This window comes from Chlorocebus sabaeus, chromosome 16 (genome assembly GCF_047675955.1).
Source record: "Chlorocebus sabaeus isolate Y175 chromosome 16, mChlSab1.0.hap1, whole genome shotgun sequence".
In the NCBI taxonomy this organism is placed as follows: Eukaryota; Metazoa; Chordata; class Mammalia; order Primates; family Cercopithecidae; genus Chlorocebus; species Chlorocebus sabaeus.
This window is the reverse complement of record NC_132919.1, coordinates 21,776,970-21,793,742: the sequence shown is the minus strand read 5'-3', so window position 1 is coordinate 21,793,742 and position 16,773 is coordinate 21,776,970. Positions and strand designations below refer to the sequence as shown.

At 53.8% G+C, this 16,773-nt stretch overlaps 2 protein-coding genes across 2 annotated transcripts; both read right to left on the bottom strand.

Moving 5' to 3' along the window:
• Positions 1–2,819: 2,819 nt before the first annotated feature.
• Positions 2,820–5,820, bottom strand: LOC103241658 (protein CDV3 homolog). The gene has a single exon (XM_037989966.2). It carries the CDS (start codon positions 5,818–5,820, stop codon positions 5,047–5,049), a length of 774 nt encoding a protein of 257 aa, XP_037845894.2. The 3' UTR covers positions 2,820–5,046.
• A 1,701-nt stretch (positions 5,821–7,521) lies between these two features.
• LOC140708755 (TBC1 domain family member 24-like) lies at positions 7,522–13,305 on the bottom strand. Its single transcript, XM_073005545.1, is given in 9 exon segments — positions 7,522–7,593; positions 8,331–8,499; positions 8,814–9,036; positions 9,373–9,424; positions 9,426–9,466; positions 9,827–9,890; positions 10,851–11,009; positions 11,513–11,530; positions 12,123–13,305. Coding segments are annotated over 8 exon segments (1,677 nt in total). The 5' UTR covers positions 13,088–13,305; the 3' UTR covers positions 7,522–7,593; positions 8,331–8,344.
• Positions 13,306–16,773: the final 3,468 nt, after the last annotated feature.

The following is a 16,773-nucleotide window of genomic DNA, read 5'->3' as shown; positions in this document are numbered from 1 at the left end:
AGCTTAAGCACCATATTCAGGGAAATTTGTTCTGTCAAGTTGAGTATTAATTATATATGAGACATAGGATACATAGTAATAAATATGTTTTAAAACAATCTTCTCACCTAAAAATTCAAAAAACTTTCTCACTGAAGAGTATATTACTCTTTCTATTCTAAACAAAAAAATGTTGGCCGGGCACGGTGGCTCACGCCTGTAATCCCAGCACTTTGGGAGGCCAAGATGGGCGAATCACAAGGTCAGGAGATCGAGATCATCCTGGTTAACACAGTGAAACCTCGTCTCTACTAAAACTACATTTAAAAAAATTAGCCGGGCAAGGTGGCAGGTGCCTGTAGTCCCAGCTACATGGGAGGCTGAGGCAGGAGAATGGTGTGAACTTGGGAAGCGGAGCTTGCAGTGAGTGGAGATTGCACCACTGCACTCCAGCCTGGGCGACAGAGCAAGGCTCCGTCTCAAAAAAAACAAAAACAAAAACAAAAACAAACAAAAACATGAAAATGAAACCCGGCCGGCGCGGTGGCTCAAACCTATAATCCCAGCACTTTGGGAGGCCCGAGACGGGTGGATCACAAGGTCAGGAGATCGAGACCATCCTGGCTAACCCGGTGAAACCCCGTCTCTACTAAAAAATACAAAAAACTAGCTGGGCGAGGTGGCGGGCGCCTGTAGTCCCAGCTACTCGGGAGGCTGAGGCAAGAGAATGGTGTGAACCCGAAAGGCAGAGCTTGCAGTGAGCTGAGATCCGGCCACTGCACTCCAGTTTGGGCGACAGAGCAAGACTCCGTCTCAAAAAAAAAAAAAAAAAAGAAAAGAAAAGAAAAGAAAACAAAACCCAAAGCCATAAGATAGAGAGGAATGGGGAGCAACTACTTGCTGGGGACAGGTTTTCCTTTAGGAATGGGGAAATGCCATGGAACTAGAGGTGGTGGATGCACAACACTCTCATTCATGCACCCACCACCTCTGTCTGGGGTCATTGAAATGATTGGATAGTATGTCAATTTCACTTCAATTTTTTTGAAAGGACAATGAAACAGTTTCATGGCAACCTAGAGGGGAGAATGTGCCCCGGACACCTGCCACAGACTAGGTCCAGGAAGCAGCCTGAGGGAAGGCTGGTGGTAGAGGTGGCAGGAAGGGAGGGGGTGGCACTGCCTGGCCAAGCTCTGGGCAGACACCAGCCCCACCCTGAGCTGGCCTGCAGGAGTAAGCAGCCCGGTGCCCCACCTCCCAGGCCAGAGTGCTCTGCACGCCCTGCTCAGGAACAGTCTTGCCCAATTCTGGCCTGAGTGTATGTCCTAACATCAACCACAAGACAGTCCGTGCACTTACAGTAAGTGGAAGAGTTACTGCAGGGATCGTGGTGGGCGGGGGAAGGGGGTGTCCCACCACCACAGGCCCCAGGAGCACACCTGGAAAATCTCCGATCACCCTGGACACACAGCAGCAGTACAGACTGACCCAAAGGGGCTTCAGTTCATTCTGCAGTGCTGGGCGCTCCTGCCCCTTGAGGCTGACAGTCTTCAGGACAGGGGGCGGGGAGACCAGCCAACCCCTGTCTCAGGTGCTGTGAAGCTAGAATGGGGACCCAGCCTCGGCAGAGAGCTCAGGGAAATCCTGGGAGGGACACTGGGGCCCAGGCATGAGGAGTGGCAAACAGCACATGCAAAGGCTGGGAAGCAGAGGCTCTCAGTTCAGAGGAACTGAAAGAAGCCTGCTGCCAGAGACCTGTAGCTGTGTTGGGGGCCAAGCTTCCTGCCAGGCTAGCAGACCAGGAGGCCTCTCAGACCTGGGAGTGGCCTCCGAGCAGCTGCCCCAACAGTCCCCTGAAGGCATTGCAGGAAGGTGTTCAGAGAAGCAAAGAAAGAGGGCTTGGCAGGAAGGGGCCACCACCATGGCCAGTCTGGGGGAGAGGATAGAGTGGAGCTCACATGACGGCAGGCAGAGGTTCCGCAGCAGCTGCCGGGAGTCTCCCGGCAGCCTCGGGCTCACTGGAGGAACTGGACAGGGAGGGGCCATCTGTGCGGGGCTCAAAAGAAAAAAGGCATTCTGTTTTTCTTTGTATTATACAGATCCACAATTAAACACAAGGTACTAGAAAAGACATGTGGCCGGGCATGGTGGCTCACCCCCCTATAATCCCAGCATTTTGGGAGGCTGAGGCAGGAGCTAACTTGAGGCCAGGAGTTAGGTACTAGCCCAGCCAACATGGTGAAACTCCGTCTCTACTAAAAATACAAAAATTAGCTGGGCATGGTGGCAGGCACCTGTAATCCCAGCTACTCAGGAGGCTGAGGCAGGAGGATCCCTCAAACCTGGGAGTTGGAAGTTGCAGTGAGCTAAGATCGCACCACTGCATTCCAGACTGGGTGACAGAGCAAGATTCCATCTCAAATGAAAAAAAAAAAAAGACATTCATTAATATTGACGTGACCGGGCGCGGTGGCTCACGCCTGTAATTCCTGCACTTTGGGAGGCTGAGGCGGGCGGATCACAAGGTCAGGAGCTCTAGACCATCCTGGCTAACATAGTGAAACCCCGTCTCTACTAAAAATACAAAAAAATTAGCCGGGCTTGGTGGTGCATGCCTGTAGTCCCAGCTACTCAGGAGGCTGAGGCAGGAGAATGGCGGGAGCCTGGGAGGCGGAGCTTGCAGTGAGCCGAGATCGTGCCACTGCACTCCAGCCCGGGAGACAGAGTGAGACTCCGTCTCAAAAAAAAAAAAAAAAAAAAAAAAAAAAAAAACCAAATAAATGTTTGAATGTTTCTACAAACAAATGAGAATTCATTATGCAATTTCATCAAATGTTGGCTTTTTTTTTTTTCCATATATTTACTTTTTATTGAATTTGTTAATGTTACAGAGTTCTTGCACTGCCAAACCATGCCTGAGAATTCAAACAAATGGTACAACGGACAGCCTCATCCACCCATCACACAGTATATTAAAACTTGATTCATGTACATTTTGATATTTTCACAATCTTTTAAAAAGTTATAACAAGAGTTGTAATTTAAATCTGCTGCAGGTCTTCAGATTTCGAGTACAGTATGCCTTTACATAACACCTCCACTTACTCATCTCTGTTCATTCTTCAGTAACACAACCCCCAACAAAATTTTGTGGGGAAAAAAATGCAGGGAAAATACACAGTTCAACGATGAAGAGCCTATTTTTTAAGGTTTTTCGTTCCTAAATAGTCTTCAGTTTACCAAGAATCCCATTTCTGATTTAATCATTCAACCTCCCCTTGGCTGGCTCAACTACTCACCCAAATAGATTAGAAGGCAGGCATCTTGCCTGCCACCTCAAATGTCAACATTATTGCCCAGATGTGAGTGGCAGGTCCCGTCAGGAGATACTGTAACCCTCCCTGGAGTCCAATTCCTGCACGGACACTTTCATCAAGACTAAACTCCTATCTGAAAATGCTCCCACATCAAAATAGTTTTACTCACCCACTTGCTTCACTCTTGCCAATAGCAAGTCTGCAACTCATGCATTTGGCAAAGGGATTTATTATAGAGAAACCCGGACTCTGCATCAAGTGGTCACATTACCACTTTCAGATATTTCTATTGAACCAAAGATACAAAACTAGGAAACTGCCAGACCATCTTGTTAGGTGGACACTCTTCTGCAATCCTGGGTGGCTTCCTCAAGTCCCTCTAAAGGACCCCAAACTATTAATAGGTATTTGAAGCTGTAATTATTAAAAACAGAAGTGCTACATCACCTGTCTTTCGCCCTGACTCTCCAAATGAACATAAAGACACACCAAAAGGTTGAAAACAGAGCTAGCTGGGACAATCACTGCATCGATAGAACAGCCAATACCTTGAAAAACTGGGCACAAGTACATGAGGAATTCTTATCAAAGATCATGCACAATCCATGACACTTAAATGGATTTTAGCTGAGGTTTTGCTCATGTTGCTCTGAATTTGTAAGGACAGATCAGTGAACCCCTTAGCCTGAGCAGAAAGCATTTTCTTCCCACTGCAGTTTACTACACAATTTAGACCTGATTAGAAGAGGCATTAGCAGCACCTGAAGTAGAGCCTCCAGAATCCACTGCCCTTTACATCAAAGGCTATTTGGTTCCACCCTCAGGATTGGCATACTCACGAAGACATTTCACAATCCTAATGCATACTTTAGGTTACTTACTTAACGAAGCAATATGCTCTGTCAAAGAACTTATTTCAAGTCAAAGCAAAAAAGGCCTTAATGCAGAAAAACAAAACAAAAAAGCACTATCCGAATAAAAAAAAATTACCAAAAAAAAAAAAAGATTATTCTCTCCCTTACCCCTTCCCCTACTTGGTGGACCCCAGTTTGGTTGAATTTATTTTGTGGTTACCTCAGAATACAATTAATGTTTAAATTACAAATCACAGCCCTACACAGATGATCTGAACACATCAGTTCTTTTCAGCGGCGTGTTCCAGGAAGTATAATATAGCCACAGCCTATTACATAGAGTATTCCTTAAGGGTAGGGCACAGGACAGGTTAATTAAGGTCACTTAAATCTTCATCTTTTACAGCAGATCAGAACCCAGATGGCTGACTTTTTATGCAGGATTTCTGGTAAGAATCCAGTAGAGCTGGTTGCAAGGTTCACATCAACACTTAATAGTTGTAATCTTCTTATCCAGAAGTTGTGATCCACATGAAGTCCACAATGAGTGCAGCAAATCTGAGGCAGTCAACCCTTATGAAGGCTCAGTATCTGAACATAAAAAGATTTTGAAATGACCACTGGCTACAGGTTTGGTTTTTTGTATTTGCAGAGTAAATATGAAAGAACACTGTTGAAACTAGTTCACACATTTATATAACAATGAAAATTCCCCTAAATCCAATATGTATAGAGCAGTCGCGACACTTTAACTTCCATAGTGCAATAGGGCCGGTCAGGAAATTGAGTGGTCTGCATCGGTGTCTGTAGGTCCAGCAGAGATCAGATGATGACTGACTGTTGGTGGTGGTTAGTTGCAGTCTAGTTACCTCAGAAGGGTTAGCAAAGCCCATTCCTTAATTGTATTGTGAGTGGCTGCTTTTCTGATTTTCAAGCACAGCATACTGGTTGTCTAGCTGAAGTTTAAGGGCCTGGTTTTTTGAAACCTCATCCCTACCTCTATTTTTATGTCTTACTACTTCAAAGCTCTTCTCCATTTCTTTATCCTTCCGGCTTTCTACGTGCTTGGCAGTTGACTGCAGGGATGGGAACTGTGTATCGCTGTAGATTTCTGGTGGTGCTTGTGGTGTTTTCCTTGTTGTGGTTAACCTGGCCCCAGGAGGCCTATACACACCACTAGTCATTGCCGGTTCTGGGGTTTCTGTAACGATTACTGGAGCAGGAGGTGCTTGGACCAGAGCTGTTTTATTCCAGGGACCTGAAGATTTTTCCATACCTCCACCACCACCTCCACCTTCTTCCCAGTTATCACCTGGATCTTGTTTCTTTTCATTATCATCTTCTTCCTTTTCACTTATTTGCATTGCCTGAACCCTGAGGCCGCTGTAATCAACCTCTTTTTGCTCCAATTCTTTCCACTCATCTTCGTCCTTCGTCACAGTCTTGGTGGCGGCCCCTGGGCCCGCAGTCCCTGCGCTGGCGGTCCCGCCGTCGCCCGGCCGGGTCCCCGTGCCCACCCCGCCGCCAGCCGCACCCGCGGCTCCACTGCTTCTGCCGGCGCTGCCCGCTGCACCCGCAGCACTCGCCGCCCAGTTGCTCTGCTCCTTCTTCTTCTTCTTGTCCCTCTTGGCAAAGAAGTTGTCCAGGCTCCGCTCCTCCGTCTCGGCCATGGCTTTTTTTTTTTTTTTTTTTTTTAACAAAGAATGGCTACTCCATAGGCAGAGCAGCCACTTTTGGCTAATTTTTAACATCCAAAGCTAATAAATAATCAAGAAGAAATAGAGAACATTAACAAAATAAATTATGTTCTATTTGGGAATGCCTAATATCAGATAATAACAAGTATAGTGATAAGAATAAAAAAGATAATAATCACACATACCTTTTAGGTTAGAAAAGTTAGGAAAAGAGATTAAATTTAAAGAAACATTTTGCATGCACACAAAAAACAAAGAACTTCGCTCATGATGTGGAAATCATGAGCCAGCAGCAATCCGTCTTCCTGGTCCAGATCACTGCAAGGCCAGGGTGGGGCCCCCTGGGGCAGCCACGCAGAACCTGCTGGACTTAACTCGCCAGAAAAGTCACCACCCAGTTCAGGAAGTTTGCAGAGGGAAACCTACAAATGGTCCTTGGATATGACTTCCCTGCTCCTGGAGGGCTCCCTCTGGAAGAGGCTTGCAGCATTCCAGTCACAGAATGTGGGTGAGCACTGCAGCGGGCAGCCTCCCACACCTGCTTGGCTGTAGGCCCAGGAAGCCCCCGGAGGCCCCTGGCTGAAGAGATCAGACTCAGCTTGGAGCCCTGGAGTTGATGCAGCAAGACCATGTTTAATGAACACCAAAGCTGGCGGTACAGATGAGGGCCTTGGGGACTCAGGCAGGGGCCTGGAGGGCTGCGGTGGGCTGTGAGATGAGTGGCAACTTCCCTCCCATACCTCTCCCGGAGAGAGGGATTCACCCTGTCCCCCTGCGAGCCTCTCAACAGTCCTGTGAGGAGGACAGCAGGGCATGGGGACTGGCCCCATTTCACAGTTGGGGAAACTGGTTTGTCAGCTTGCCCAAAGCCACGCAGGGTTCCCAGTCCTTCCTCCTGCACCACTGTGGGCCCAGTCAGAGGCTACATGAGCAGATGGTCAGGGGAGGCTGAAGCCCCATGGGAGGAGCAGGCAACGGTGTGGGGATGGACAGTGGCACGGTGCAGGGGACTCCAAGTGGCACTGGCTGGAGACCAGCAGGGACGGAAGTAGGGGCAGGACTGCTGGTACCTGTATCTGTGACCCAGGCCTCCATGGTCCCAGAATAGCCACTCGGGCCTCCACTTCTCCCTTCTCCCCTCCGTGGTGCCCAGACCCTCAATACCAGCTGAAGGAGGTCACAGGGCATGGAGGGAGGTCACAAGGCAGGGGGCTGCCCCCTACAGTGCCCAGAGGCAAGGTCTCCCTTGGCACCTACCTGTGTCTGGCCAGTGCAGGGCTTAGGCAGGGCAGGGGCCCAGGGGCCCAAATGCTGTAAGATGAGAGAAAACCCTGACACGTGGCCAGCCACAGCACCACAAGAAGGACAGAGGGGGGACATGCATCCATACAAGGTGGCCAAGGAGGTGCTGGGTGGCCAGGGCCTGGGGAGGGCGCAGGGCCTGGTGCAGAGAAGCAGCTGGGGATGAACTGAGATGAGCATGCCACAAAGAGGGACTTGGGCATGACCTTGGGCCCCAGGTCACTGCAATGACAAAGAGGTGAAATGGGCAGCTGCAGAGGCTACAAGAACTCAAGGAGGCCTGGGCTGGAACGGAGGGGGGCTGAGAAGTACCCTGGGTCCAGGCTTCTCTGGGCAGACCCCTGGAAATCGAGCTTGCTGGTCTGGGTCGGACCCTGAGGGCCTCTCCCGGGGCCACCTCTTCAGATGGGAACACGCAGGGAGGCCCAGCAAAAGCTTCAGGCTCTGCAGAAACACAAGGACATGTGACATTCCCTCCAGCTCCCACCCTCCCTGGGGGTGGAGCCCAGCACAAATCCCACCCTCCTCCTCCCACCCAGCAGCTCCCAAACGCTGCCCAGGGGAGCCTCAGAGCCGGCCAAGCAGGGTTACTGAGAGAGGTGGCCCAGGAGGCCTGGGGAGGAAACTGGGGCAAAGGCCCGGGACAGGAGGTGGGATCCGCCAGGGGGCAGGCCCAAGGGTGCCAGTCTCTTCTCAGGATCTGTTCTGGGATTCAGTCGCCAGTCAGCCAGGCTGCATGGCCCTGCTCGGGAGGGTGCGATGCTACGTGGCACCAGCAGGGGGCACCACAAGCTCACCCTCAGCTGCACGTTCCCGCTGCCATTCCACTCCCACCCCAGGGGCTCAGGCTGCATAGAGAAGCTCAGGGGCAGCAAGACCCAGACACTCCCAAGGCCTTGGGCTAAGGAAGCCTCCAAGGAGGAGGAAGGTACTTCCTATGCCAGCTCTGGGTGGGGCTGGGGGCACTGCAGCCCCTCCGGCTCTGACCCAGATGCAGGTGGACTGGGGAAGCCCAGCCCAAACCCCAGGTAGAGGCAGCAGCAGGTCCAGGCAACGCCAGGCTCGGCCACAGGGCCCTGCTGTCCCCCAACCCTGCCCACCACATGGGGGGTCTCATCTGCTCTCTGCTGCCCGAGGCGGCAGCCCAGCCTTGGCCCACCACCCCACCGCGGCTCAGTCACCGTGGCACAGGCTGTCACTGGGTGTCAGGGTCCTGGAAGCCCCAGGCCTCCACAGCAGCGATGAGGAAGTTCTCGGAGCAGAGGGGCTGGTTGTTGAAGGTGTCACAGTGGCTTGTGCGGCCCCGGTTCAGGTCCCCATCAATGTAGAGCGCCTGGCCACCTCCTCCCCCTGCAGCATGCTCAGGTCAGTTGCAGCCTAACTGCCCCATCAGCACTGCCCCAGGCACCTCACCTGCTGTCCCAGCTGTCCTGCCCTGCACGGGCCTCTCTGAAACCGCACAGACCCTTGACCCTCCATAGCCCCCAGGACTAGCTGTCCAGGCTGGTCGCTCCCTTCCAGCTCCCTCCCACCCATCGTGCCTGGTCCACCCCGACACCCAGGGCCTCTTCTCTGCCACCCCGGTCAGGGAGGGCTGGGTGCAGCAGCTTCAGCTGCCCGGACCCCCACACCCTCATCCCAGGGCCCCGTCTGCTGGCACTCACCGACGATGAGGCAGTCGCTGCCTCCTGCCATGAACATGGACTCGGTCTTGGAGGGCAGGTTGAAGTGGCGAGCGGCCAGGAAGGGCGAGAGGCGGTCAGCGGGGTCCGAGGAGGCGGAGTGGCTGAGCGGGGCGGTGGGCTCGGCAGCCATCAAGGATGGGGGCTTGGTCAGCTCAGGGTGCTTGATCACCACCCACTCGTAGCGCTGCACCTCAGGCTGCAGCTGGGGTGGAAGCGGAGCATGAGGAGCTGGTGCAGGCACTTGTAGGACCCTCTGCCCCAGAGCCACCGCCTGTTTCATCCCGCGAATCTGCACCCAGAGACCAAGGTGGGTGCAGCCCGAGCCAGGGGCGGGGGAGGTGGTGGCTCGAGCAGATAAGCCCGCCTGCCTCGGAGCAGCGCGCAGCTGAAAGATCAAACCCGAAGCACACATGGCGATGACGCTGCTGGGTGACTGCCATGGTGACATCAAACAGTGTCCCCAGGGCAGGCGGGTACTCCCAGAGCAATGCAGCTACAGGGTCTGCATGGGGGTTGGGGGGCACTTGGCCCCACTCACCCTAAACACAAAGCATTCTCTGGTCCCAAAGAAGCCCAGTTTGCCTCCAAACATTTCTCTCACTCCAGTCTGTGGACAGGTAAGCACCACACACCTGGGGGAAAGGTCTGAGTGAGGCTGTGCCCACAGGCCCCCAGGAGCGTCCCTGTGCTCCAGCCTACTCCAGCCCCACCAAGTCACAGGTGGGGGTGCAGGCATCACCGTCTCCCACCCCCACCCCAGGGCAGGGGTTGTGTAGGCAAGGCAGCGTGCATGCACCCTGCCCCTGGCTTGGGGCTGGCAATAAGGGTGGGCGGGGGCTGTGCTGGGGATAGTCTTATTTCCCCTTGTGACCCTGAGCGTGGGATGAGCCCCATGTGCTGGCCACACCCACGTTCTAACTCTGGCTCCAGCCCAGGAGGCCTAGGCTCCAGAGACCATCAGAGCCAGCCCTGGCTCCCGGGTCCCTGCTCACCTCCTTCTGCGTGGTCTTGATGAGCAAGAGGGTAGGCTCATGTCCTTCACACTGGAAGTAGAACCTGGCGTAGAGACATGCATGCCAGCTGTCACCCTGCACACCCTCCCAGCTGCCTCCTGCAGCCTCCACTGGCCCCGGCTGTCTTGGGGCGGAAGACCTGGGAACTGTGCTTCCTTCTCTCTGGGTCCCGACAACACCCTCACCCAGGTGTTCTTCTCACCGGGCCCTTTTCTGCCATCCCCAGGACAGCCTGCCCTGGTGTGACTCAGGGGAGAGGCCTGCAGCGGAAGGCCCCAGTGCAGAGCCAAGCGCCAGGGGCTGGGGAAGTAGGAACCAGAGGAACAGGTCCCCGTGGTGGGGAGGTTTGGCTCATCCTCGCAGCCCAGGCACGTGGGAGCCAAAGATGCCCGTGTCTGCCAATGTGGCGCCCAAAGCTTGGCTTGTGTCCTTGGCAGGGCCAGGAGAAGTGGCTCCAGCTATGCCAAAAAGCTAGAGGCGTTGTGAACCTGTGAACGGTGCCGGGTGGGGGCTGGACCAGCTCTGCCTACCTCACCTCCAGGTCATCCCAGGCCCAACCCAGAGCTCCCACGGCCACATGCTGTTCAAGGCTAGAGGGAGGCTCCCTGGCTGCACCTGGCAGCGCCACCCTGGAGGGCAGTAGGCCTGGCGTCCCTGACAGAGCACCACGTGGATGACAGGGTGGGGAGCGAGTACAACCGGGACCTGCCACGCACATGGTCCCCCAACCAAGACAATGCTGTGAGCTCCGAGGTGGGGATTCTGCCTCCCACATCTTCATGACGCCTGCACGGCCCCAAGCTGTGGCATGCCTGGCCATGACTCCCAAAGTCTGGGTGGCCTGGGGAGGGCAGAAGCCCAGAAAAGGACCCTGATTCTTAGGCCCCACAGGAAGAAGCAGGGCCTCACCAGGTGCCCAGGTTTGAGGCCCATTTCCAGCCTCTGTGGGCAGGACATGTGGCTGGGCAGCTCTGCCGCCCGCTCTGGCCCCTTGGGGTGTTACCTGGCCAGGCTGTACCCATGCTGCAGGGAGGAGAACAGCAGGAGGGGCTGGCACAGGGCAAAGCGCTCGGGGACCCAGGACCAGATGTCTCTCATCTCCCTCACGCTGACGATCTCTGAGCGGAAGTTCTCTGCATGGACGGCCAAGTGTACAAACTGCCTGAGGGGAGCAAGCAGGGGTCAGAGCCTGAAGCCATGTCCGGGGCCAGGCCATGTCTCCCAAGGTATGCCCCAGAGCCTCTTTGGAACTAAGCCCAGAGGGAACTTCTCGCCTGCTTGCCCCGGTTTAGGGCCAGGTTCTAGGTGCCCAACAGGGAGAAAGTTCCCAGAAGCCCCACCTCCCACCCGTTACAGAAGGGAGAGTGCCCAGCTTGGATGGGGACAATGCACCTTTTCTCTAAGAAATCAGGACAGAGAATGACCGCTCTGGCAAGACAAGGCTTCGGGGTGAGTCAAGCACCAGGACATAGCATGACAGAGGCAGACAGGCAGGGAGGCAGGCAGACACACAGACAGAAGGCGCCTGAGCAGCAGTCCAGCTCAGAGGCAGCACTGCCGAAGCCGGCCCGCGAGAGCAGCCCTGGGACCCAGGGCATCAGCTGGCCTAGAGTCAGCCTGGTGGAAAGACAGAGGCCAGGTGTACGGATGCAGTTTCAGACCTACCTTTTAGAAAGTGACACACTGAAAAACAGGAGAAAGCAACGGACATGGAGAAGAAAAATAAAACAGACAAGGAGAAGTTAGTGTGAGTACCGATCCCCCGACAGGCCTTTGCTGGCCCAGAAGAAAGAGGACTGCACGTCAACAGACCGCAGCGTGGCACCACCACAGTGCCGGCTGCCAAATGCACATAGGACACCATGAACCCCTGACCCTGCTCCCCTGGGGCTGTGCTCCAGGCAGGGAGGCCATGCCCAGCAACCACAGCAGAGACCAGCCATGGAGCCCAGAGCTGGAGGGGTGGAGCAGGGGCTGCCCTGAAATAACCCTGGGAGTGGGCCTGGCCTCCCACAATGCCTTCTGACCCCGTGGCCAGCATCAGCTTTCATCTCAGCCGTGGGCCTGGTCCCAGAGGATAGGAACCGATGTCCCTTGTCTGTGGCTGTAACTGGGAAGATCCTTCCTGTTTCAGTGTCTTTCCAGCCATGCACAGATGGGTGGGTGGACCACGGGCAGAGGCCGCCTGGAGGCCAGCAGGATGAGCTCATGCCGGACACGTCCTGCCCCAGCCCCCTACCCTGGGTGTGCCCCTCACTGGCTGCCAGGGACCTACCTCTTCTGCTTCACAGTGATGCCCTTCTGCTTCAGGGCTTTCTCGTTGGCCATCTGCAGGAGCTGGATCTCCTTGCGGGAGAAGAGGCGGATGGCGAACGCTTTCTCCAGCAGCTTCTCCGGGGACACTGTCTTGGCGATGTCTTTGACGAACGTGCAGATGTCCTGCTTCACGCTGTCCGACTCCAGGGGCTGCCCGGCCCTCACCTTGTGGAAGAACTTGAGGATGGCCAGCGCCACGCGGTACAGCACCTTGTAGCCCTCCACCAGAAAGACGTCAAAGACCCGGGCGAAGTAGCAGAGGGGCAGCTCCCCAAACGGCCAGCGCTGCCAGTCCGCATAAACCTGCAGGACGTCCTCCGACACGGCCACCATCAGCTTGTGGGCCGCCTGGCAGTACTTGTTCACCAGGTCCCCAAACGTCATGCAGGACGACTCAAAGGCCAGGAAGCTCTGGTCGATCAGCCTCCTGCCGGGGTCGTTGCAGGCCAGGATGCGGCAGGCCTTCTCGAAGCACTCGACTTCGTCAGTGCTGTAGTGCAGCAGCAGGGCCACCACGGCCGGCAGGGCGGGGCAGAAGGAGATGTCGGGGAACTGGTTGGCAATGCACAGGAGGATCTTGCGCACAGCCCCCTCACCGCACTCATTCAGGCAGTAGCTGGGCACCTGTGTGTTGTCCACGAACTCGGGCAGCGGCAGGTAGCTGCTGCTGTGCTTGCCCACGATCTTGCCCACGATGTCGCTGTACACGCTGGCGTCGGGCATGACTGTTCGGCAGGGAATGTCCCGGATCAGGCGCTGGTACACCTTTCCCCATAGGGCGTGGCTTTGGGCCCAGTAGCCCTGGCGCGCCAGCTGCTTCAATTCCTGCAGTTCAGTGTAGCTCAGCTCCTTGGGCCCCAGGTCCTGGATGGCAGCGTCCATCTTGTCTCTGTCCACGAAGCAGTTGTATACCGGAGAGTCCATAGCGCCACTGTGCTAGGGAGGAAGCCCTGGGCTGCAGGGAGGGGAGGACAGAGCGGCTAAATCCTCCAGCCCCCTTTCTGAGGGTTTTCAGCAAACCTGTCTGCCATCTCACACTCTGAAGGATTAAAAAAAACATTTTTTGCATCTGTGTTTCAAGGTTCACATTTCAAAGAACGTATTTTTTCAAATGTGGTGTTCTTTTCTTTTCTTTTTCTTTTTTTTTTTTTTGAGACAGAGTCTCGCTCTGTTGCCCAGGCTGGAGTGCAGTGGTGCAATCTCGGCTCACTGCAAGCTCCGCCCCCCGGGTTCACGCCATTCTCCTGCCTCAGCCTCCTGAGTAACTGGGACTACAGGCGCCCGCCACCACGCCCAGCTAATTTTTGTATTTTTAGTAGAGACGGGGTTTCACTGTGTTAGCCAGGATGGTCTCAATCTCCTAACCTCATGATCTGCCTGCCTCAGCCTCCCAAAGTGCTGGGATTACAGGTGTGAGCCACCGCGCCCAGCCTGTTTTCTTTTCTTTTGAGACAGGGTCTCACTCTATGGCCCAGGTTGGAGGGTGGTGTAGTGGCGTGACCTTGCTCTCTGCAGCTTTGAATGGCTTGAACAATCTTCCTGCCTCAGCCTCCCGAGTAGCTGGGACGACAGGTGTCCACCACCGTGCCCAGCTAATTTTTTTTTTTTTGAGGTGGAGTCTCACCCTGTCACCCAGGCTGGCGTACAGTGTCACGATCTCCACTCACTGCAACCTCTGAGCCCCTGGTTCAAGCGAGTCTCCTGACTCAGCCTTCTGAGTAGCTGGGACTATAGGCATATACCACCATGCCTGGCTAATTGTTTTGTATTTTTAGTAGAGACAGGATTTCACCATGTTGGCCAGGCTGGTCTCAAACTCCTGACCTCGTGATCTGCCCGCCTTGGCCTCCCAAAGTGTGGGATTATAGACGAGAGGCACTGCCCTGGCCTAATTTTTTATTTTTTTGTAGAGATGGGGTCTCACTATGCCCTCCAGGCTGGTCTTGAACTCCTGGGCTCAAGCAATCATCCTGTCTTGGCCTCTCAAAATGTTGGGATTACAGGTATGAGCCACTGTGCCTGGCCTTGTTTTATTTGGTTTGAGACAAGGTTTTGCGTTGACATCCAGGCTAGAGTGCAATGGCACCATCTCGGCGCACTGCAACCTCTGCCTCCTGGGCTCAGGTGATCCTCTCACCTCAGCTGTAGCTGGGACTACAGTTAGGCGCCACCATGTCCAGCTAATTTTTTCTCTTTTTAGTAGAGATGAGATTTTACCATGTTACCCAGGCTGGTCTTGAACTCCTGACCTCTAGCAATCCACCCACCGCAGCCTCCCAAAGTGCTGGGATTACAAGTGTGAGCCAGTGCACCTGGCCTGTTTTGTTTATTATTATTATTTGTGTGTGTGTGTGTGTGTGTGTGTGTGTGTGTGTGTGTGTGTGACGGGGTCTTGTTCTGTTTCCCAGGTTGGCCTTGAACCGCAGGCCTCAAGTGATCTTCCCACCATGCTGGAATTACAAGTGGAAGTCATGGTGCCCAGCCACATTATTTGTCTTAATCTTTGTGTAAGTATTAGAAGGGCTTCCACTTAAGACAAGTGACTGTTCTGAGAAGCCATTACAAACTTCGGAGTATACCTTCTTTTCACAGAACTTATGAAGTTACCGGAACAGGTCACACAGATTCTGAGTAATGACAGGCTAGAGATAGAGTTTCTATAAGGGTTTCAAGAGCTTGGCCCTTGGTTGGGCACAGTGGCCCATATCTATAATCCCAGCTACTCAGGAGGCCAAGGTGGGAGGACTATTTGAGGCCAGGAGTTCAAGACCAGCCTTGGCAACATGGTGAGACCCCATCTCTACCAAAAAAAGGGCCTGACCCTGCTTAAGACACCTCCCCGCTTCAGCATGGTCCACCCCAGGCTCCCAAACACCACCCTGCACCCTGGGGTCCTTCTGAAAGGGAGCCCCCAGTTGAGAAGATCACTTTGAGCAAAGAGATGCTTCGTTCTAGTTCTCTCTTTTTTTTTTTTTGAGACGGAGTCTTGCACTGTCGCCCGGGTTGGAGTGCAGTGGTGTAATCTCGGCTCACTGCAACTTTCGCCTCCCGGGCTCAAGCGATTCTCCTGCCTCAGCCTCCTGAGTAGCTGGGATTACAGGCGCCTGCCACCACGCCCAGCTAGTTTTTGTATTTTTAGTAGAGATGGGGTTTCACCATGTTGTCCAGGCTGGTCTTGATCTCCTGATCTCGTGATCCACCCGCCTCAGCCTCCCAAAGTGCTAGGATGACAGGCGTGAGCCACCGCGCCCAGCCCGTTCCCAGTTCTCTTCAACCAGCTGTGCATGGTAAGAAAGTCACAGCCTGTGCTGTCTCACCCTGTCGGAATTCTGAAGCCAGCTCTTAACTTTCTAAAACCACCAGCTTGAAAGCTATGCTTCGGGCAGGTGCTCCAGGGAGGAATCTCTGGTGAGGAGCAGGCATGTTTCCAGAGGGAGAGCTGGGACCTAAATGGAAGGTGCTGCAGCCTTAAAACTGCATATTTCTGGATCCAAATGAGCCAGAAGTCAAGTGGGGTGGTTGGTGTTTCTCCAAGAACAGCAACCCTTGGGCTCAGGCAAACATAAAAGGAGTGGGTAAGATGTGCCCTGCGGGATTCTGGACAACAGGTGACTTCCCTGGCGCAAGGCTACTGTCCTGGGCACAGAAGTGCAAGGTTTGCTTATGCACATCAGACTAACCTTTCCGCCTGGGATGGTACAAGTTCCCGGAATGCCACAGGGGTCTGCTTCAGCAAGTTTTGGTTAAGTGACCAGACCACTCTGGTTTCTCTTGCAGCTAGAACATTCACCTACCTATTATAAGGCAAATTCTACTTTAAAACAGTTCGTGAAAGGTAAAAATCATAGTGTAAAACCTATGTCTGTGAGACACTGTCTTGGGAAAGTACCTCGATACTGTGTTTCTGTGTGTGTGGTAAAATACACATAGCATAAAATTAACCATTTTAGGCCGGGCACGGTGGCTCACACCTGTAATCCCAGCACTTTGGGAGGCCGAGACAGGTAGATCACGAGGTCAGGAGATCGAGACCATCCTGGCTAACATGGTGCAAACCCGTCTCTACTAAAAATACAAAATAATTAGCCAGGTGCGGTGGTGGGCACCTGTAGTCCCAGCTACTAGGGAGGCTGAGGCAGGAGAATGGCGTGAACCCGGGAGGCAGAGCTTGCAGTGAGCCGAGATCGCGCCACTGCACTCCAGCCCAGGCGACAGAGCAAGACTCTGTCTCAAAAAACTAAAAAATAAAAATAAATTTACCATTGTAGCCATTTTTTATTTCTTTATTTTTTGAGACAGAGTGCCACACTGTCATCCAGGCTGGAGTGCAGTGGCGCAATCTCAGCTCACTGCAACCTCTGCCTCCCTGGGTTCAAGCAATTCCTCTGCCTCAGCCTCCCGAGTAGCTGGGATTACAGGCATTTGCCACCACTCCCGGCTAATGTTGTAGTTTTAATAGAGACGGTTTCTCCATGTTGGTCAAGCTGGTCTCGAACTCCCGACCTCAGGTGATCCGCCTGCTTCAGCCTCCCAAAGTGCTGAGATTACAAGCATGAGCCACTGAAGTTGATTTTAATACATCCCACTGGAAAAACCTTGCCTACAGCAGG

What these genes read in the sequence shown, in the direction of transcription:
- LOC103241658 (XM_037989966.2), bottom strand. Translation starts at nt 5,820, where the DNA reads ATGGCCGAGACGGAGGAGCGGAGCCTGGACAACTTCTTTGCCAAGAGG.